This window comes from Penicillium solitum, assembly GCF_028829755.1.
Source record: "Penicillium solitum strain IBT 25940 chromosome Unknown utg000001l_segment0_segment0, whole genome shotgun sequence".
NCBI lineage: Eukaryota > Fungi > Ascomycota > Eurotiomycetes > Eurotiales > Aspergillaceae > Penicillium > Penicillium solitum.
Genome location: NW_027072121.1, coordinates 3,614,211 through 3,628,302, shown reverse-complemented (window position 1 = coordinate 3,628,302; position 14,092 = coordinate 3,614,211). Strand labels below are relative to the sequence as shown.

At 50.6% G+C, this 14,092-nt stretch overlaps 6 protein-coding genes across 6 annotated transcripts; 3 read left to right on the top strand and 3 right to left on the bottom strand.

The window, feature by feature from the left end:
- Positions 1 to 270: 270 nt before the first annotated feature.
- On the bottom strand, positions 271 to 4,521 carry N7455_001402 (RNA helicase; the record flags this gene model as incomplete). The annotated part of the gene is made up of 3 exons (XM_040951524.2): positions 271 to 624; positions 689 to 4,205; positions 4,291 to 4,521. 3 exons carry the CDS (start codon positions 4,519 to 4,521, stop codon positions 362 to 364), a joined length of 4,011 nt encoding a protein of 1,336 aa, XP_040818313.2. The 3' UTR covers positions 271 to 361.
- A 119-nt stretch (positions 4,522 to 4,640) lies between these two features.
- N7455_001401 (DNA 5'-adenosine monophosphate hydrolase) lies at positions 4,641 to 5,668 on the top strand (the record flags this gene model as incomplete). The annotated part of the gene is made up of 2 exons (XM_040951134.2): positions 4,641 to 4,857; positions 4,917 to 5,668. Exons 1-2 carry the CDS (start codon positions 4,782 to 4,784, stop codon positions 5,666 to 5,668), a joined length of 828 nt encoding a protein of 275 aa, XP_040817560.2. The 5' UTR covers positions 4,641 to 4,781.
- An 11-nt stretch (positions 5,669 to 5,679) lies between these two features.
- N7455_001400 (putative translocon-associated protein, alpha subunit) lies at positions 5,680 to 6,940 on the bottom strand. Its single transcript, XM_040951603.2, has 3 exons — positions 6,812 to 6,940; positions 6,311 to 6,732; positions 5,680 to 6,244 (listed from the first exon to the last, which is right to left on the bottom strand). Exons 1-3 carry the CDS (start codon positions 6,881 to 6,883, stop codon positions 5,959 to 5,961), a joined length of 780 nt encoding a protein of 259 aa, XP_040818279.1. The 5' UTR covers positions 6,884 to 6,940; the 3' UTR covers positions 5,680 to 5,958.
- Positions 6,941 to 7,334: 394 nt separating this feature from the next.
- Positions 7,335 to 8,953, top strand: N7455_001399 (CCCH zinc finger protein; the record flags this gene model as incomplete). The annotated part of the gene is made up of 4 exons (XM_040951674.2): positions 7,335 to 7,409; positions 7,466 to 7,609; positions 7,677 to 8,019; positions 8,073 to 8,953. The coding sequence occupies 4 exons, from the start codon at positions 7,335 to 7,337 to the stop codon at positions 8,951 to 8,953; spliced, it is 1,443 nt and encodes a 480-aa protein (XP_040818618.2).
- A 388-nt stretch (positions 8,954 to 9,341) lies between these two features.
- On the bottom strand, positions 9,342 to 11,244 carry N7455_001398 (uncharacterized protein; the record flags this gene model as incomplete). The annotated part of the gene is made up of 3 exons (XM_040950989.2): positions 9,342 to 9,994; positions 10,045 to 10,936; positions 10,987 to 11,244. 3 exons carry the CDS (start codon positions 11,242 to 11,244, stop codon positions 9,342 to 9,344), a joined length of 1,803 nt encoding a protein of 600 aa, XP_040817662.2.
- Positions 11,245 to 11,543: 299 nt separating this feature from the next.
- On the top strand, positions 11,544 to 13,811 carry N7455_001397 (karyopherin alpha). Its single transcript, XM_040951586.2, has 2 exons — positions 11,544 to 11,858; positions 12,131 to 13,811. The coding sequence occupies exons 1-2, from the start codon at positions 11,622 to 11,624 to the stop codon at positions 13,550 to 13,552; spliced, it is 1,659 nt and encodes a 552-aa protein (XP_040818400.1). The 5' UTR covers positions 11,544 to 11,621; the 3' UTR covers positions 13,553 to 13,811.
- The last annotated feature ends 281 nt before the right edge of the window (positions 13,812 to 14,092 follow it).

The following is a 14,092-nucleotide window of genomic DNA, read 5'->3' as shown; positions in this document are numbered from 1 at the left end:
ATACACTCTCTACCTATCTACACAAGTCACCTGACTGGCTCTGCACCACCCTGTATGTTGTACTGTACTAGTAGGTAATAGTCGAATATGACGTCATATCTTATAACCACCAACTACACCTGGGCATACGGAGTACAACTAACCTACCTAGGTAAGGTAGTGCATTTGTAACTACCACATCCATATCTTACTGACCTCTTTCCACAATATAACAAGTGATATATAACGCGGCATAAAGCGGTTTAAAGCTGAGACCGTAGAGATGAAGGGATGTCTCGTAAATCATTTCGATTATCTTCCCATCTAAGATGATATATGCGCTGCATATTTTCTTTTCAACACGAAACCACGCCCATGCAGATCACTGATCAAGACCATTAAACTCAATCAACTTCTTGACAGCCTCGATCACTCTATCACCAAGACTGCTGCCATCGGATACAACCGAAGGATTATCAAACCGCTCCGTGAGAGCCTCATCCAGCATGGTACGAAGCCGTGAAACAAGCACGCCGATCCGGGCCCAGCCGCGTAGACGGAGCCAGCCGTCTACAACTAGTCCACGACCCACAGTGTCAAGTTCTATAGAGCCGCAGAAGAGAAGGAGGGAGTATGCGTTGAAAGCTGCAAGTAAAAAAAAGAAATGTTAGAGGTTAATATCTTGAAGGATAGAAGAGAAATAACTCACGGGTCAGATCGCGAATGAAGACCTTGCTGGTAGCCATCTTGGTAAAGTAACTGAGATACGCTGCGGAACTGGGGTAGCCAGCCGCAGAGAAGAGAATGGAGCTGGGGTGAATGAAGACACGACCATTCTCCTGATTGAAGTATTTGATAGTGCGGGCATCCGGGTCCACCTCGACGGTACCGGTAACCGAGCTGGCAAACTTCTTATCTGGGAATGAGATCTGCGCGACCTGCGGCTGGAAGGCTCCAGCAACAAGGGCGCGGATCAAGTTGCGGTTGGCTGCATTGCGGTTCCAGGCTGAGGCCGACGAGTCGGAATACTGGACTGGCAGGACGCCGGCGTCTTTGAGGGAGGTGATGAACTGCGCGCGGTTCGAGGAGATATCGCGCAGCGTCTGGTGGGAGAGGAAATTGGCGACACACCATGATTGGGTGCCCCAGTAGCCGCCCTGGGCGCGGGTTCGCTCGGACCAGGCCTGGTATGCTGAGAGATCGGTGAGGAGGTCACCGTCGCCCGGACGGGAGAAGCTTGCTTTGGCGGCGTTTGCTTCGTCACGCTTGTCGCGTGGTGAGACGAAGGGGCTCTTGACTGTTAGCATGGCTGCGATTGTGAGGCAGGGTTCCATGCAGCCGAAGATGGAGCCGTAGATCATGAGCTTGGCGCAGCGGAGGTCTGCAGGAATCATGGAGAGGTAGCGGCCCAGGGCTGTGAGTCTGTCGTGGTCTAGAGCGCCTACGCGATGCAGGAAGTTGAGTGCACCTTCGACGGCTATGCTTTCTGGTGGAGTGATGGTGTTGGCTAGGAAGGTGGCGACGTCCTCGATACCTTTCATGGATTTCACGGATAGACACAGCTGCTCTAGGGGAACACGGCGGATTTCTGGGTCTGGTCGTGGGGCCATATTTGATTCGGCTTTGCGGGTGTATAGCTTATAGCAGATACCTGCGCGGACACGGCCTGCTCGGCCACGACGCTGTTTGCAGGCGGCCTGTGATGCCCATACTTCTTGGAGACGGACCATGTTGTCCTTGGGGTCATAGCTCGTTTCTTTGACTCGACCGGTGTCGATGACGGCAACAACATCCTCGATTGTGATTGAGGTTTCTGCGACGTTTGTAGCCGCAATGACCTTTCTCTTTCCTCTTGGTGCGCTCTGGAATACTCGTCGTTGTTCGGCCGGGAGTAAGGAGGCATGCAATGGCAGAGGATGCATGTCGGGAATCCTCTTGACTGCGTTCAGACACTTATCAATCTCTAAAGTACCAGGGAGGAAGATCAAGATGCCTCCTGGCTGGTTTCCTAGCTGAGCATCGATGTATTCGACAGTTGCTGCAATCAGATCGTAATTGATTCCCATACCCAAGCTCCGCAGGGCTTTTCCAAGTGTTTCTTCGCCCCGAGGGAGTTCTTCCTCATCTTCATACTCCTCGGCAAGTTCTGGCGCAAATGATGTGTACCGAATAACGTCATCCAAGTAGTAGTCTTCGACAGGGAATGTTCGGCCGGGGATGTTCACCAGTCCAACAGATCTCTGACTGCCAAAGTATCTCATGAAGATGCCAGCATCGAGGGTGGCACTCATGAGAATAACTTTCAGGTCCTTGCGGTAATTTAGAACATCCCTTAGTAGCGCCAGTAAAAAGTCTGTATCCAGACTTCGCTCGTGGACTTCGTCGACCACCACGTGCGATACGTCTGCGAGGGAGCTTGCAACGTTGCCATCTGCATCGCCACCAGATTGGATCCGGCGCAGCAAGACACCGGTAGTCACGAAAGTAATCTTTGTTGAACCAGGCTTGGCTTTCGACTCGCCTCGGATCACATATCCGACTTCGTCACCGACTACTGCGCATCGCTCATCACTAACTCTGTCGGCAAGACCCAGGGCCGAGATTCGTCGTGGCTGCGTGCAGATGATGTTGGCAGCACTGCCCAGTCCTCGCTGGATCATATCGTCCAGAACAAACTGTACGGATTGCGTACTTTTACCACTACCAGTCTCACCCGAGATGATAGTCACTTGGTTTGAGTTGATGGCGTGGATAATTTCATGTTGGATGTTCCATGCAGGAAGTGCTTTTCTTTTCCGAGTCATCTCGATCTGCGGCGCAGTATCTTGTTTGGCCTCCCAAGCATCTCGGATCGCCAAGCTTCGTTCCGAGTCGACCTTCCAGTCAATACCTCTGCGATTCTTTCGAGCCGAACGCACGGGAATTTGGTGAGTCTCAGCTGCCGACGAAGCAGTCACGGAGGAAATCTCTCGTAATTTACCAGGATTTTCCATGATGCTCGGCAGGTTGACCTCCAGCCAATCCATAATGTTGAAAATCATAGACTCACCCGTAAAATTTTCCTCGGCATACTGCACTGCCCGACGGATCGCACTAAGGCGTATATAAGCTGGGACGCCTTTGGCCTGGATTGATATGACAGGAGGGGTGGTTGGATAGTGAGCGGTGGGCTTTTGGAAGCGGAAAATAGTGTTTGGTGGAATGTCCGATGCCTCGCTATTGATCTCGCAGACCTTGGCTGATATGCGGTGATACCGTTCGCCGAAGATGGCCTCCAGCGTAGTCGCCTCTTCTGCCCAAGCCTCTTCGTCTTCGTCGGCTACTGATGGGGCTGAGAATTGAGTTCCATGGGCTAAAGTGCCTTGTAATTGCTCAGCAGCCGCCAATTCGTCGCCATTCTTGCTGTCCAAGATTTGCGAGCACATGTCTGCTGGATAGCCAACAGATGCTAGCCGTTTGATTTTACCCTCACGAGCGAGATCACCAGAACCAAGACTGACTCCAGCTGAATATCCTTCCGGTAGAGACCAGCGTGGGAGGTCATCATCAGGAACATAGATAAGAAGCCACTCCAAGACCTCTTCGCGGTCTTTGCATTCTGCTGTAGCTTCTTCCACATGGCTGCGACGGAACCCTAGACCGGTGAATTCATCCGCAATGGCTTTCTTTTGGTGTTCGGGGATCTCCACGCCATATGGGTTCCAAGCTGTATGTTGCCGCAAAAGGCCTTCGATATCTCGTCGAATTCGTGTGCCCATATCCACCTTGGGTGCTTGCGACCAGATACGTTTACTCCTGGCATCCCCATTCCCTAGCCCTAATTCCGCATTTGAGGCCTTCTCCTTTGCCTGCGCTTTTTCACGATCTGCTCGCTTCTTTGCCAAATCGGCGGCCGCGCTCTCTCTTTCTTGCTTGGCCAAGAATGGATCTGCCTCGTACATCCAGCCCTTGCCTTCCCGAGTCTCTGCTGCTTTAATTTCTCCAAAGTCCTCCTTCCACAATTTCTTGTACGTTGGAGGCATCATCATATGAATATTGCGCATATTGCATACGCGGAACAGAGCAAACGCTGCACCGAAATGGCGCGCTTCGAGGGCTGTTGGCTGCCCAGCGAGTTGCTTATGGGAAGGAGGGAGCTTAATTGGTGGGATCACAATCAATTCCTTGGTCTTGGGATCTATCTTCTTCATCGTTACGGATGACACAAAGCCGTCGGCGGTTTTAATCTGCAATTATCGCAATCCATCAGCATCTGGTTTTGATATATGTGTTTGTAGACATGTGACGAGTGCCATGGGGAGATCTGATTACCATGCTGTACTCGGGCTTTTCCCATTTTTGCTTCTGACAGTGCTCCGCCAACATATTGACTGGTAACTTCCCTGTCCATGATGCGCCGCCAATGACATCCTTCACGGACGGTTTTTTGGGCTCCTCCGGCACTTGCTTTTTCACTTCGCCAGCTTTCTCTGCGAAAGCTTTGGCTTGTTTCGTCCCCGGCTTGGGGCCACCCTTACCATCACCTTTCTTCTTAGGTGGCATTTTGTGTATGTTGTATGGGGAGTGTTTGCGCAAAAGATAACTTTTGGAGCTTCAGGCAAAAGAGCGACCCGCACTAAACCCTTTTGGGATTGCGGGGAGCATACGGAGGAGTGCAGCGACCATGGGAGACTTAACTCCCAACATATGTCTTGAACTCTTACTCGGTCCACCGAAGTGAGAATTGGATTTTGTTGCTCAAAGGAAATGCTGCAGCTAATATCTACTGTGTGACCACGAGTCAAACTTCTACACTAACCATCATGTCCGGGGAGCACTCCAATCCAAGCCAGGGTGACCCGAAGGAGCAAGCTGGGACATCGGCAAAGAGAAATGCCTGTAATGATACCTATAGCCTTGTCTCTGAGAACTACTTGACTGACATATTGGTTTGGTAGTTACCGAACTCCTGGCTCCCAAAAGCAAGCAACCCAAGCACGCGACCAAAACCCCATCCGATCGCAATGCGGCCAAAGGCAAAAGTGCATTTGGGGTTCGCGACGGGCTAGGCGCCTATATTGCAAAGCCTGAGACGTACGCTCCCGATGTCGTAGTATACCACAATGACGACTTTGTGGCGATCCACGACATGTTCCCAAAGTCGTCGCTACACCTCCTCCTTCTCCCCCGCGACCAGACCAAAACGCGCATGCATCCATTTGATGCGTTCGAGGATGCCGAATTCCTAGAAAAAGTGAAGGCCGAAACCCGAACACTTCACAAGTTGGCAGCGGGCGAGTTGCGACGCAAATATGGGAAGGACTCTGCGCAGGAACAGACGAGACAGGCGGCGCTGAGCGCCGATCCGCCGCCGGACGAGCTACCGCAAGGTCGGGACTGGGAACAGGATATCGTGGCCGGGGTGCATGCGGTCCCATCCATGAACCACTTACACGTCCATGTATTATCGGTGGATAGGTACAGTGAGCGCTTGAAGCACCGAAAACACTACAATAGCTTTTCGACACCATTCTTCGTGCCAATCGAGGAGTTCCCGCTGGCGGAAGATGATGTGCGACGGAATCCGACGGAAGAGGGGTATCTAAAGCGAGATTTTACTTGCTGGCGCTGTAGCAGGGGGTTTGGGAATCGGTTTGCGGAATTGAAGCAACACCTGGAGCAGGAGTTTAAGGAATGGAAGAAACTGTGAACGAACGGTGTGCTTGTGAAGATATACCAGTACTGCCAAAACAGGCACAGCATGGTATGTATATAATGGATTGAACTCTCCAAAAGTGATCCTGCTTGGCATCCGTAGAAGCTAAGCTAGACCAAAATCTTCTATTTATAGATATACATGCCCCTTGTGACGAGCAGCAGGGACCGGTGCATTTCCAGCACGTGTCAAATACTGCCCTCACACTAGACAAAAATCTGACAATGGTATCCATTGAGCAGAATTGTCCCCTTCCGCTCGCGATATGATTGTCGCGTGTGCATTTACGCACGGGCCTTAGAGCGGCCCTTGACCTTGCGGGCCTCGGGGCGGTTGATGTGGTGAGAGGGAATCCAATCAGCGTTGTAGGCACTGGTAGAAGAAACCGCAGCGCCGGTGGAAGGCTCCTCGGCAACCGGCGTCTCAACGCGCTTGGAGCTACCCTGGGTGCGCTTCTCGCTGGTCTTTCCGGACTTGCGCTTCTGGGGGAAGTAGGGAGCGACCCAAACGGTGTAGAAGAAGTAACCAGTGCCAGAGACACAGGCCAGCAGGAAGAAGTAGAGGAAGATACTGGTGAAAATTGTTAGTCCCATTGCCCTCACACGACCAACGTAAAAGGGGGGGGGCGTGTCCTACATCTGGGGGTCGAAGATGCTGGTATCCGCTTCCACGATGCTAACGGTGCCATTGTGGGCAACGATAGGAACCAAGCGTCCCTCGCTGTCCGAAATAATGGCGGAAAGAGTCAACTGGAGATCCTGGGGGTGCATCTCGGTGGCGAAGCTATAGCTGATTGTCTCCTTCTCGCCAGCGGGAACCTCGATGGCATAACGAGTAGCCGTCAAGTTGCGGACAATTTGGGCCTGGTCACCAGGGTTCCGAAGGCTACCGCCGACGAAGTTCACCGTGATAGGGTTCGGCTCATCGTTGGAGATGGCGATCAGCGCCTGGGTAGGGTGACCGTTGACAAGCTTGATACCGAAGATCTCGGAAGCAGGGAAAGAAGCCTGAGCTGAGACAGCCAGAGCGGGAACATCTGCTTCAGCATTCTCAGCATCCTACCAGTTCGAAACAAAACAATTAGTCAATTGAGTCATGCGACGTGGTTCCCGAGACGAATGGAGACGGAAAACATACAGCAGCAAAGCCGGTGCCAACAAAGGCCTGGAGAGACAGTAGAGCCAAAGAGAGGAAACCAAAGCGAGTCATCTTGAAACCGGAAGAGAGAGAGAGAAGAAAGGGAAAGAGAAAGTAGAAACGGGGAAAGGTCAAGATCAAGATGAGGTGAAGGGGAATATTTGGCTCCACGTATGCAAAACCGGGGGGCTGACTCAGCCAGATAGCACCCGCGGTCTTAGATCGATTTTTTTTATTTGAATCAAAGACGACGACTATAAATTCTTTTCTTATATCAATTAATTTAATAAAGTGAGGTGGTCACTGATTATTGGTGATTACAGTGATTTCAACACTTTACGCGCCTTGTCGATTGTCACCTCCTGCAAGCGCCTGTCCACCGGAATTTCCCTGTTGGCTTTGATCAGACTTGAAACTTGCTTCTCTCCCTTACTTTCTTTCTTCCTTATTTTCTGTCGCATTCATCCTCTTTACAATTCCAACCCTTTTCGGATCTTCAAACGATACTTATCGATCTACAAAAATGGCGACCCAAGCTTACTTAGAGCGCTATCGCCAGCTAAGCGCGCTGGACCAGCAGAAGAATGACTTCATTGAGGTACCAAAAATTCCTCCCTTGGTCTCTGATGCATTTCTAACAAGACTCATTATTAGGAACTCCTTCAACGTGTGACCGCCCTAGAGAATTCCTTCCAACAAGAGAAACTCGACCATGAACGCGAAACCCGGTTCAATCGTGAGGTTCAGGTGCATGAAATGGAGCTCATGGACCAGATATCGGTTGTCAAGAAAATGATGGTGAGCACAGCTGTGGATGCATTCTCTAAGCTCAGGCTAATATTTTCTTCTTTTCCCCCCCTTCTAGGACCGCGAACCATTCGTTGTGTTACTTTTAGACGGCGAAGGAATAATATTCAAGGATGAATTTCTGCAACTAGGAGAACAGGGCGGACGAAATGCGGCCAAGCAGCTCTGGAAATCTCTCCAAGGCTATGTGACGACAATTCTTTCCACTCTCACCGAGCCGAAGATAATGACCAAGATCTATCTTAATGTGAAGGGACTTATGGAGACTTATCTCCGGGGTGGAATTGCCCTAGAGACATCCACAATCAGTGAATTTATTCGTGGATTCAATGAGAGCGCATCATTCTTCGAAATTGTGGATGTTGGAACTGGCAAAAACAAAGCGCATGATAAAATCAAGGGTATGTGGTGCAACTTGACATGACAGGAACCGTTGCTGATTCGCTCCCTCCAGAGGCATTCAAGCTTTACTTATACAACTGCCATTGCCACCAGCTCTTCCTAGGCTGTCCCTCCAATGAAGAATATGCCCGGTCATTGACAGAACTCATTTCTGGTGCGAATTATAAGGGCCGAGTCTCGCTGGTTGAGGGTCTTCCACTCGAGAAGGAATTTGATTATTTCCGAGAGCAGGACTATCGAATCACCCAGTTCCCAGATGTTTTCCGCACCACAAAGATTGCCCCGATTACATTGACTGCGCCCAGTGCGCCGAGTGCGCCGAGTGCACCGAATGCACCATCTTGGGCTGCTCCCTGGAAAAGCGCAATCCCTTCGCGGACTCTACTCACACCATCACCAACCCAGCAATTCCAAACACCTGCTCCACTGTCACGAACCTCAACCAGCACCAGTGTGTCAAATCTGGGCGCCCCATTGGCCCCTGTGACAAATAAACCGGAGTCTTCTGATTTCCAGGTTGTTCGGTCCAAGGTGCCTGGTGCGGCCCCTCCCAAGGCGGTGGAACGAAATAAGTATGGTCAGCGTGTTGATCGGCTGGACTTCAAGAGCATTCCTCGCGATGATCTTAACAAACTGAAAAAGCTCAAGCTTTGCAATTATCATTTCTTGCTCGGTGAATGCCCTAATGAAGAGAATTGCTATCATGACCATGATCGCAAATTATCCCGCCAAGACCTGCACATTCTGTCTGCCATTGCTCGCATGACACCCTGTCGCTTTGGTCTAGAATGTGATGACGTTGAGTGTATCTATGGTCATCGTTGCCCTCAGAGTGAGCCTGGTAAAAAGACTTGCTTCCGAGGCGACAGCTGCCGCTTTGAGCCCGTGGCGCATGGTATCGACACAAACATTGTCAAAGTTACGAAAATTTGAGCGGCCATCTGGCAATCTTATGCTCACCACGGGAGATCTGAACCTTTCGCACCTGCAATAAGGTACTGAAATATTGTCTTTGAGTTCGGCGTGACCGGGTTTGAGGTTTCACGGGGGGAAAGGTTCAAGGGAAGCACCCATGACATTATCAAAATTCGGGAGTTATGGACGGTGCATGAGAGCAGGCTTGCTATCCAGTCATTGAGAATTCCATGTTGTTTTCTTTCCATGCGGGTGAAAAAAAAAAGAGGGTTCCAGGCGCAAAAGACTCAACCATCTATCTATTGATTCGAAATTTTAAATTGTATAAGTATAAAGGATCAATCCATACAAGATTTATTTAGGGGTATTTGAATTAATCGTATTACAAGACTGAGGAATGTACAATTCATGTGTGAATAGTCGTGCCGAACATGGCAAATCGTCTTTCCCATCCAAAACAACCAAGATGAGTGCATACCTCGCCGTCGACATCCATAACATTGGGGTCTTTGCTATGGGTGCACCGAACGCCATATTCCTTGATGCAACATTCGAATGGGCACGACTTCACGGGTCCCCAACTTTGTTGACCAGAAGCCATGGCTTTCGACTTTTCCTCTTCGAGATTGCCCCATAGGAGGAAAAGCTTCTCTTTTATCGCTTCTAGTCTCCGCGGGTTGCCGCGGAGGTTGAATGCATCATCATCAAGAAGACAATCACCATCTTGACCGTACACGTAGAGCTTCATCACTTCTCGGGGCTGTTGTTTGGAAGATTTGGGTTCAACTCCCTCCACAAGAAGACAAAACCGCCATTCCCAGCCAAATTTAGGCTCGGTGGCGCCATTCTGATTGCCGAACAAAGGAGGGCTAGTGGTTTGAACTGCAAAGTCTTCTACCCTTGGGGGAAAGAAATCGACCACTCGGACTTGAGAGTGATAATTGACGTTCTGAAAGGGAAGCTGGTAGACAATGCCCCCTGGAGCATTGTTCATGTGAGTTTCTGCTAACAGAATTTTCTCGAGAGGGAGAGTAGGCACTGTGTAATTTCGTGTTTTGACTAAACATTTATCAGCTAATGCGCTTCTCCTCGACAGATACTCAACTCACCATGTTGATTCAATTTAATTCGTGATGCTGCTGGCATGGTCAGTTGGCCTTCTTCTTTCCGAGCCTCCTTTTTCTGCTCGACTTTCTTGTTCCTTTTTTTGGCCTTTTTGGTATCTGGCTTGGGTTCGCCGTGGATCTTCCAATATTCGGTCCGACGGTTCATCAGTTCTTGCACACGCTCGTCACTGTCATCATTCATCTTCCGGACATGAATCTTCTCCGGGAATCGTCTATCTTCATGAACGGAAGCTTCCAGGCCACCACGGCCTTCCTTGATGCGGGCATAGGTTAATAGAGCGATGTCACCTGCCTTCAGGTGTTCTCGAGCATAGGTGGCATGCGGCTCCCATAAAGTCACTTGAATGGTCAATTTACCCCATGGGCCTGGCCAGTTCTTTTTCTTTTGTACATAATTGAATCGGTCGCCCTCAGGCCCTGATTCATCATCATCTTCTCCGGGTTTCTTGTAGTTGACAAGCTCCTCATTCTCAGTAAAATCGGTCAAATATAGTTGACATTTTTCGCTGTCATAAGTATTGAGGGTCACAACTTGGCCAAGTAACTGACACAACAAGCGAACCTTTGCAGACCCAATAGGAACACATGGTAACCCTCCAGATTCTGGGACTGGAGCGGAAGCCTGAACATGAGAAGATTGCCGAAAGGCGGGTACACTGGGTGGCATGGGTTGTTGCACAGAGATTCCCTCAGCAGATACGCGATCCAGGAGTGATTGTGCCTGGTCCTTTTCCTTCAAACTCGGCTCGAAAGGAGTAGGACCACTGATGATGAACGGGCTGGAACTCAAACTTGGTTCTGGTCGGAAAATAACCCATGGTACCTGGGATTGCTGGGAAACAACCCCTGTTGGTTTGTTCTGGTAAAATGTCACCTGAATCGTTTCAGCTTATTATGCTGCTGTATTCCTGTAAATCCACTCACCCGGACATTTCGTAGTAGTACTACATCGTTGAGCTTGACATCGGGAAGATAGCTCTCATCATCATTGAAATATTTGACTTTGAGACCACCTCGCCAGGTTGGTCCATCAAAATCGAAGTCTTTGAGGGTGAATGTGATGCATGCCGACGAGCCTCTGGTCCGAAAGAGTGGTAGAGTATCAACCACCACTCCTAGGACATTGAAGTTTCCTTGGGAAGAACAAGCAGTGGTAATATCCACTAGATCACCTGAAGCCATGTCTTTTGTTGATTGGAAGAGCTTGGGTTAGACGTGCTGCAAGCTCCCGACGAGATATTACAAACCAGCTCAGAAAATATGTACGTTTTTGTTAATGAATATGCATAATAGAAGGATTGCCATGAATTAACAGCCAAAGAAGGAGAAATCCAAAAGTTCAAAGAGGAAGAGCTTGTTGCCTCAAACCCATGGATGTAAATAAAATGAAATGATCACGTGATAGTATCGTTTCCCCTCCCACAGAAGTCTTCTCCCCCCACATCAGATCCCTCTCTCTTCCTTCTTTCTACTCTCCTTCCATCCCCCAGCGCGCCCACTCAACATCACCTACCACATAATCCCCGCGGCGCGCTTAATTTCTTCTTTCAATCTTCATCATGGCGGAACGCTATATTCCCGAACATCGCCGCACGCAGTTCAAGGCCAAGAACCAGTTTAAGCCCGATGAGCTCCGCCGCCGCCGTGAAGAACAGCAGGTTGAGATTCGCAAGGCCAAGCGTGATGAGAACTTGGCCAAGAGACGTGGTATCCAAACCCAGGATGGTAAAATCGGTGTTGGTGGCATGGCTGCCGCCACTGAGAGTGATGATGAGGCCAGTGCTATTGAGAGCGAGGTAGGTCTTGGAAAATTTCTTTGATTATTTCAAATTTGTTTCTTTCTACATTCCCATTTGAATTTCTACGGGCTCAGGGTGTTGTTGCCACACTCCTGGGTTCTTTTGAGATTTCTTTGTTTTTATGATGCGATCATCAACAAGGAATTTTTTTCACCGCCCTGTTGCCATGGCCCACGAAGCCCCTCCAACTCGGATCTTCGAGCCCGCGCCCCACTGCAATAAAAAAAAATATCGTGAGAATTATCAAGCTGACATAATGGATTGTTTAGCTCAACGTCGAGCTTCCCCAGATGGTGAAGGGAGTTTTCTCCGATCAGGTTGAGGAGCAAATTCAGGCCACCACCAAGTTCCGCAAATTGCTTTCCAAGGAGCGCAACCCCCCTATCGAGCGTGTTATCGAGACCGGTGTCGTTGCCCGTTTCGTCGAGTTCCTTCGCTCGCCTCACACCCTGGTCCAGTTTGAGTCTGCCTGGGCTTTGACCAACATTGCCTCCGGCTCCGCCCAGCAGACCCAGGTCGTCATCGAAGCTGGTGCCGTCCCCATCTTCGTCGAGCTGCTTAGCAGCCCTGAGCCCGATGTCCGTGAACAGGCCGTGTGGGCCCTTGGAAACATTGCTGGTGACAGCCCTCACTGCCGTGACTTTGTTCTTGGTGCCGGTGCTCTGCGCCCCCTTCTTAACCTCATCAATGATGGCCGCAAGTTGAGCATGCTCCGCAACGCTACCTGGACTCTCAGCAACTTCTGCCGTGGCAAGACTCCCCAGCCTGACTGGAACACCATCGCCCCTGCCCTTCCCGTCCTTGCCAAGCTCATCTACATGCTGGATGACGAGGTCCTGATTGACGCTTGCTGGGCTATCTCTTATTTGTCCGATGGTGCCAATGACAAGATCCAGGCCGTTATCGAGGCCGGTATCCCCCGTCGCCTCGTGGAGCTCCTTATGCACGCTTCTACCTCTGTCCAAACCCCCGCCCTCCGTTCCGTGGGTAACATTGTCACTGGTGATGACGTCCAGACCCAGGTCATCATCAACTGTGGCTCTCTCCCTGCTCTGCTCTCCCTCCTGAGCTCCACCAAGGATGGTATCCGCAAGGAAGCTTGCTGGACCATCTCCAACGTCACTGCTGGTAACTCCAGCCAGATCCAGGCAGTCGTCGACGCTGGCATTATCGCTCCTCTTATCAACCTGCTTGCCAACGGTGACTTCAAGACCCGCAAGGAGGCTTGCTGGGCTATCTCCAACGCCACTTCCGGTGGTCTTCAGAAGCCCGATCAGATCCGTTACCTTGTTTCGCAAGGGTGCATCAAGCCCCTGTGTGATCTCCTGGCCTGCCCTGACAACAAGATCATCCAGGTCGCTCTCGATGGTCTTGAGAACATCCTCAAGGTCGGAGACATGGACAAGGAGGCTGGCCAGCCCGGCGAGGCTCGTGTCAACCGCTACGCTCTCTTCATCGAAGAGGCCGGTGGCATGGAGAAGATCCACGATTGCCAGAACAATGCCAACGAGGAGATCTACATGAAGGCTTACAACATCATCGAGAAGTACTTCTCTGACGAGGACGAGGCCGGTGGTGACATTGAGGAGCTTGCTCCCCAACAGACCCAGACCGGATTCTCTCTCGGCACTGGCCAGCAGCAACCTGGTGGCTTCAACTTCGGCAACGGCGGTGATACCATGGATATGTAAAGACTTGTCTTTGCCCCATGCACTATCTACCTCTCTGTATCTTCCTTTTTTCAAAACCAAACGTCGAAGCTGCGCCCAGCGTATCTTCGCATGGGTGGGGCACCACTGGCTACCGAGAGGCCAGGTTGCTCGCGTATAGCGTCGACGCCTCTCGTGCGCTTCGACCAAGCTACTTCTCGGTCTGGCGTTGCGTCTAAACAGTTTCTGGTGCTCATTTGATTCCCTCATCTTCTCTTGTCACGAATTTCACTTCCCCCCTTCTTTTTTTTTTTTTGATTTCACGATAAACAAGATTCACAATCATGTATCCCCTCCCCCACCCCTTTAGCATCCTCATACACAGGCGCATTTGTTTGCAGGATCGGTTTTCTCTCTCCAGTTACGTTAATGTCCCCTGACTATGGTGTTCCTTGACGGGGCATTGGTCTCCCGAGCGGGACCATCCTCGCTCGCTGGCAACAGGGGTATGATGGCTTATTTTGCTCGTACACCGCTCATAATCTGCTCAGATCATGCCCCTGAAAATGTTATTGCGCTGCT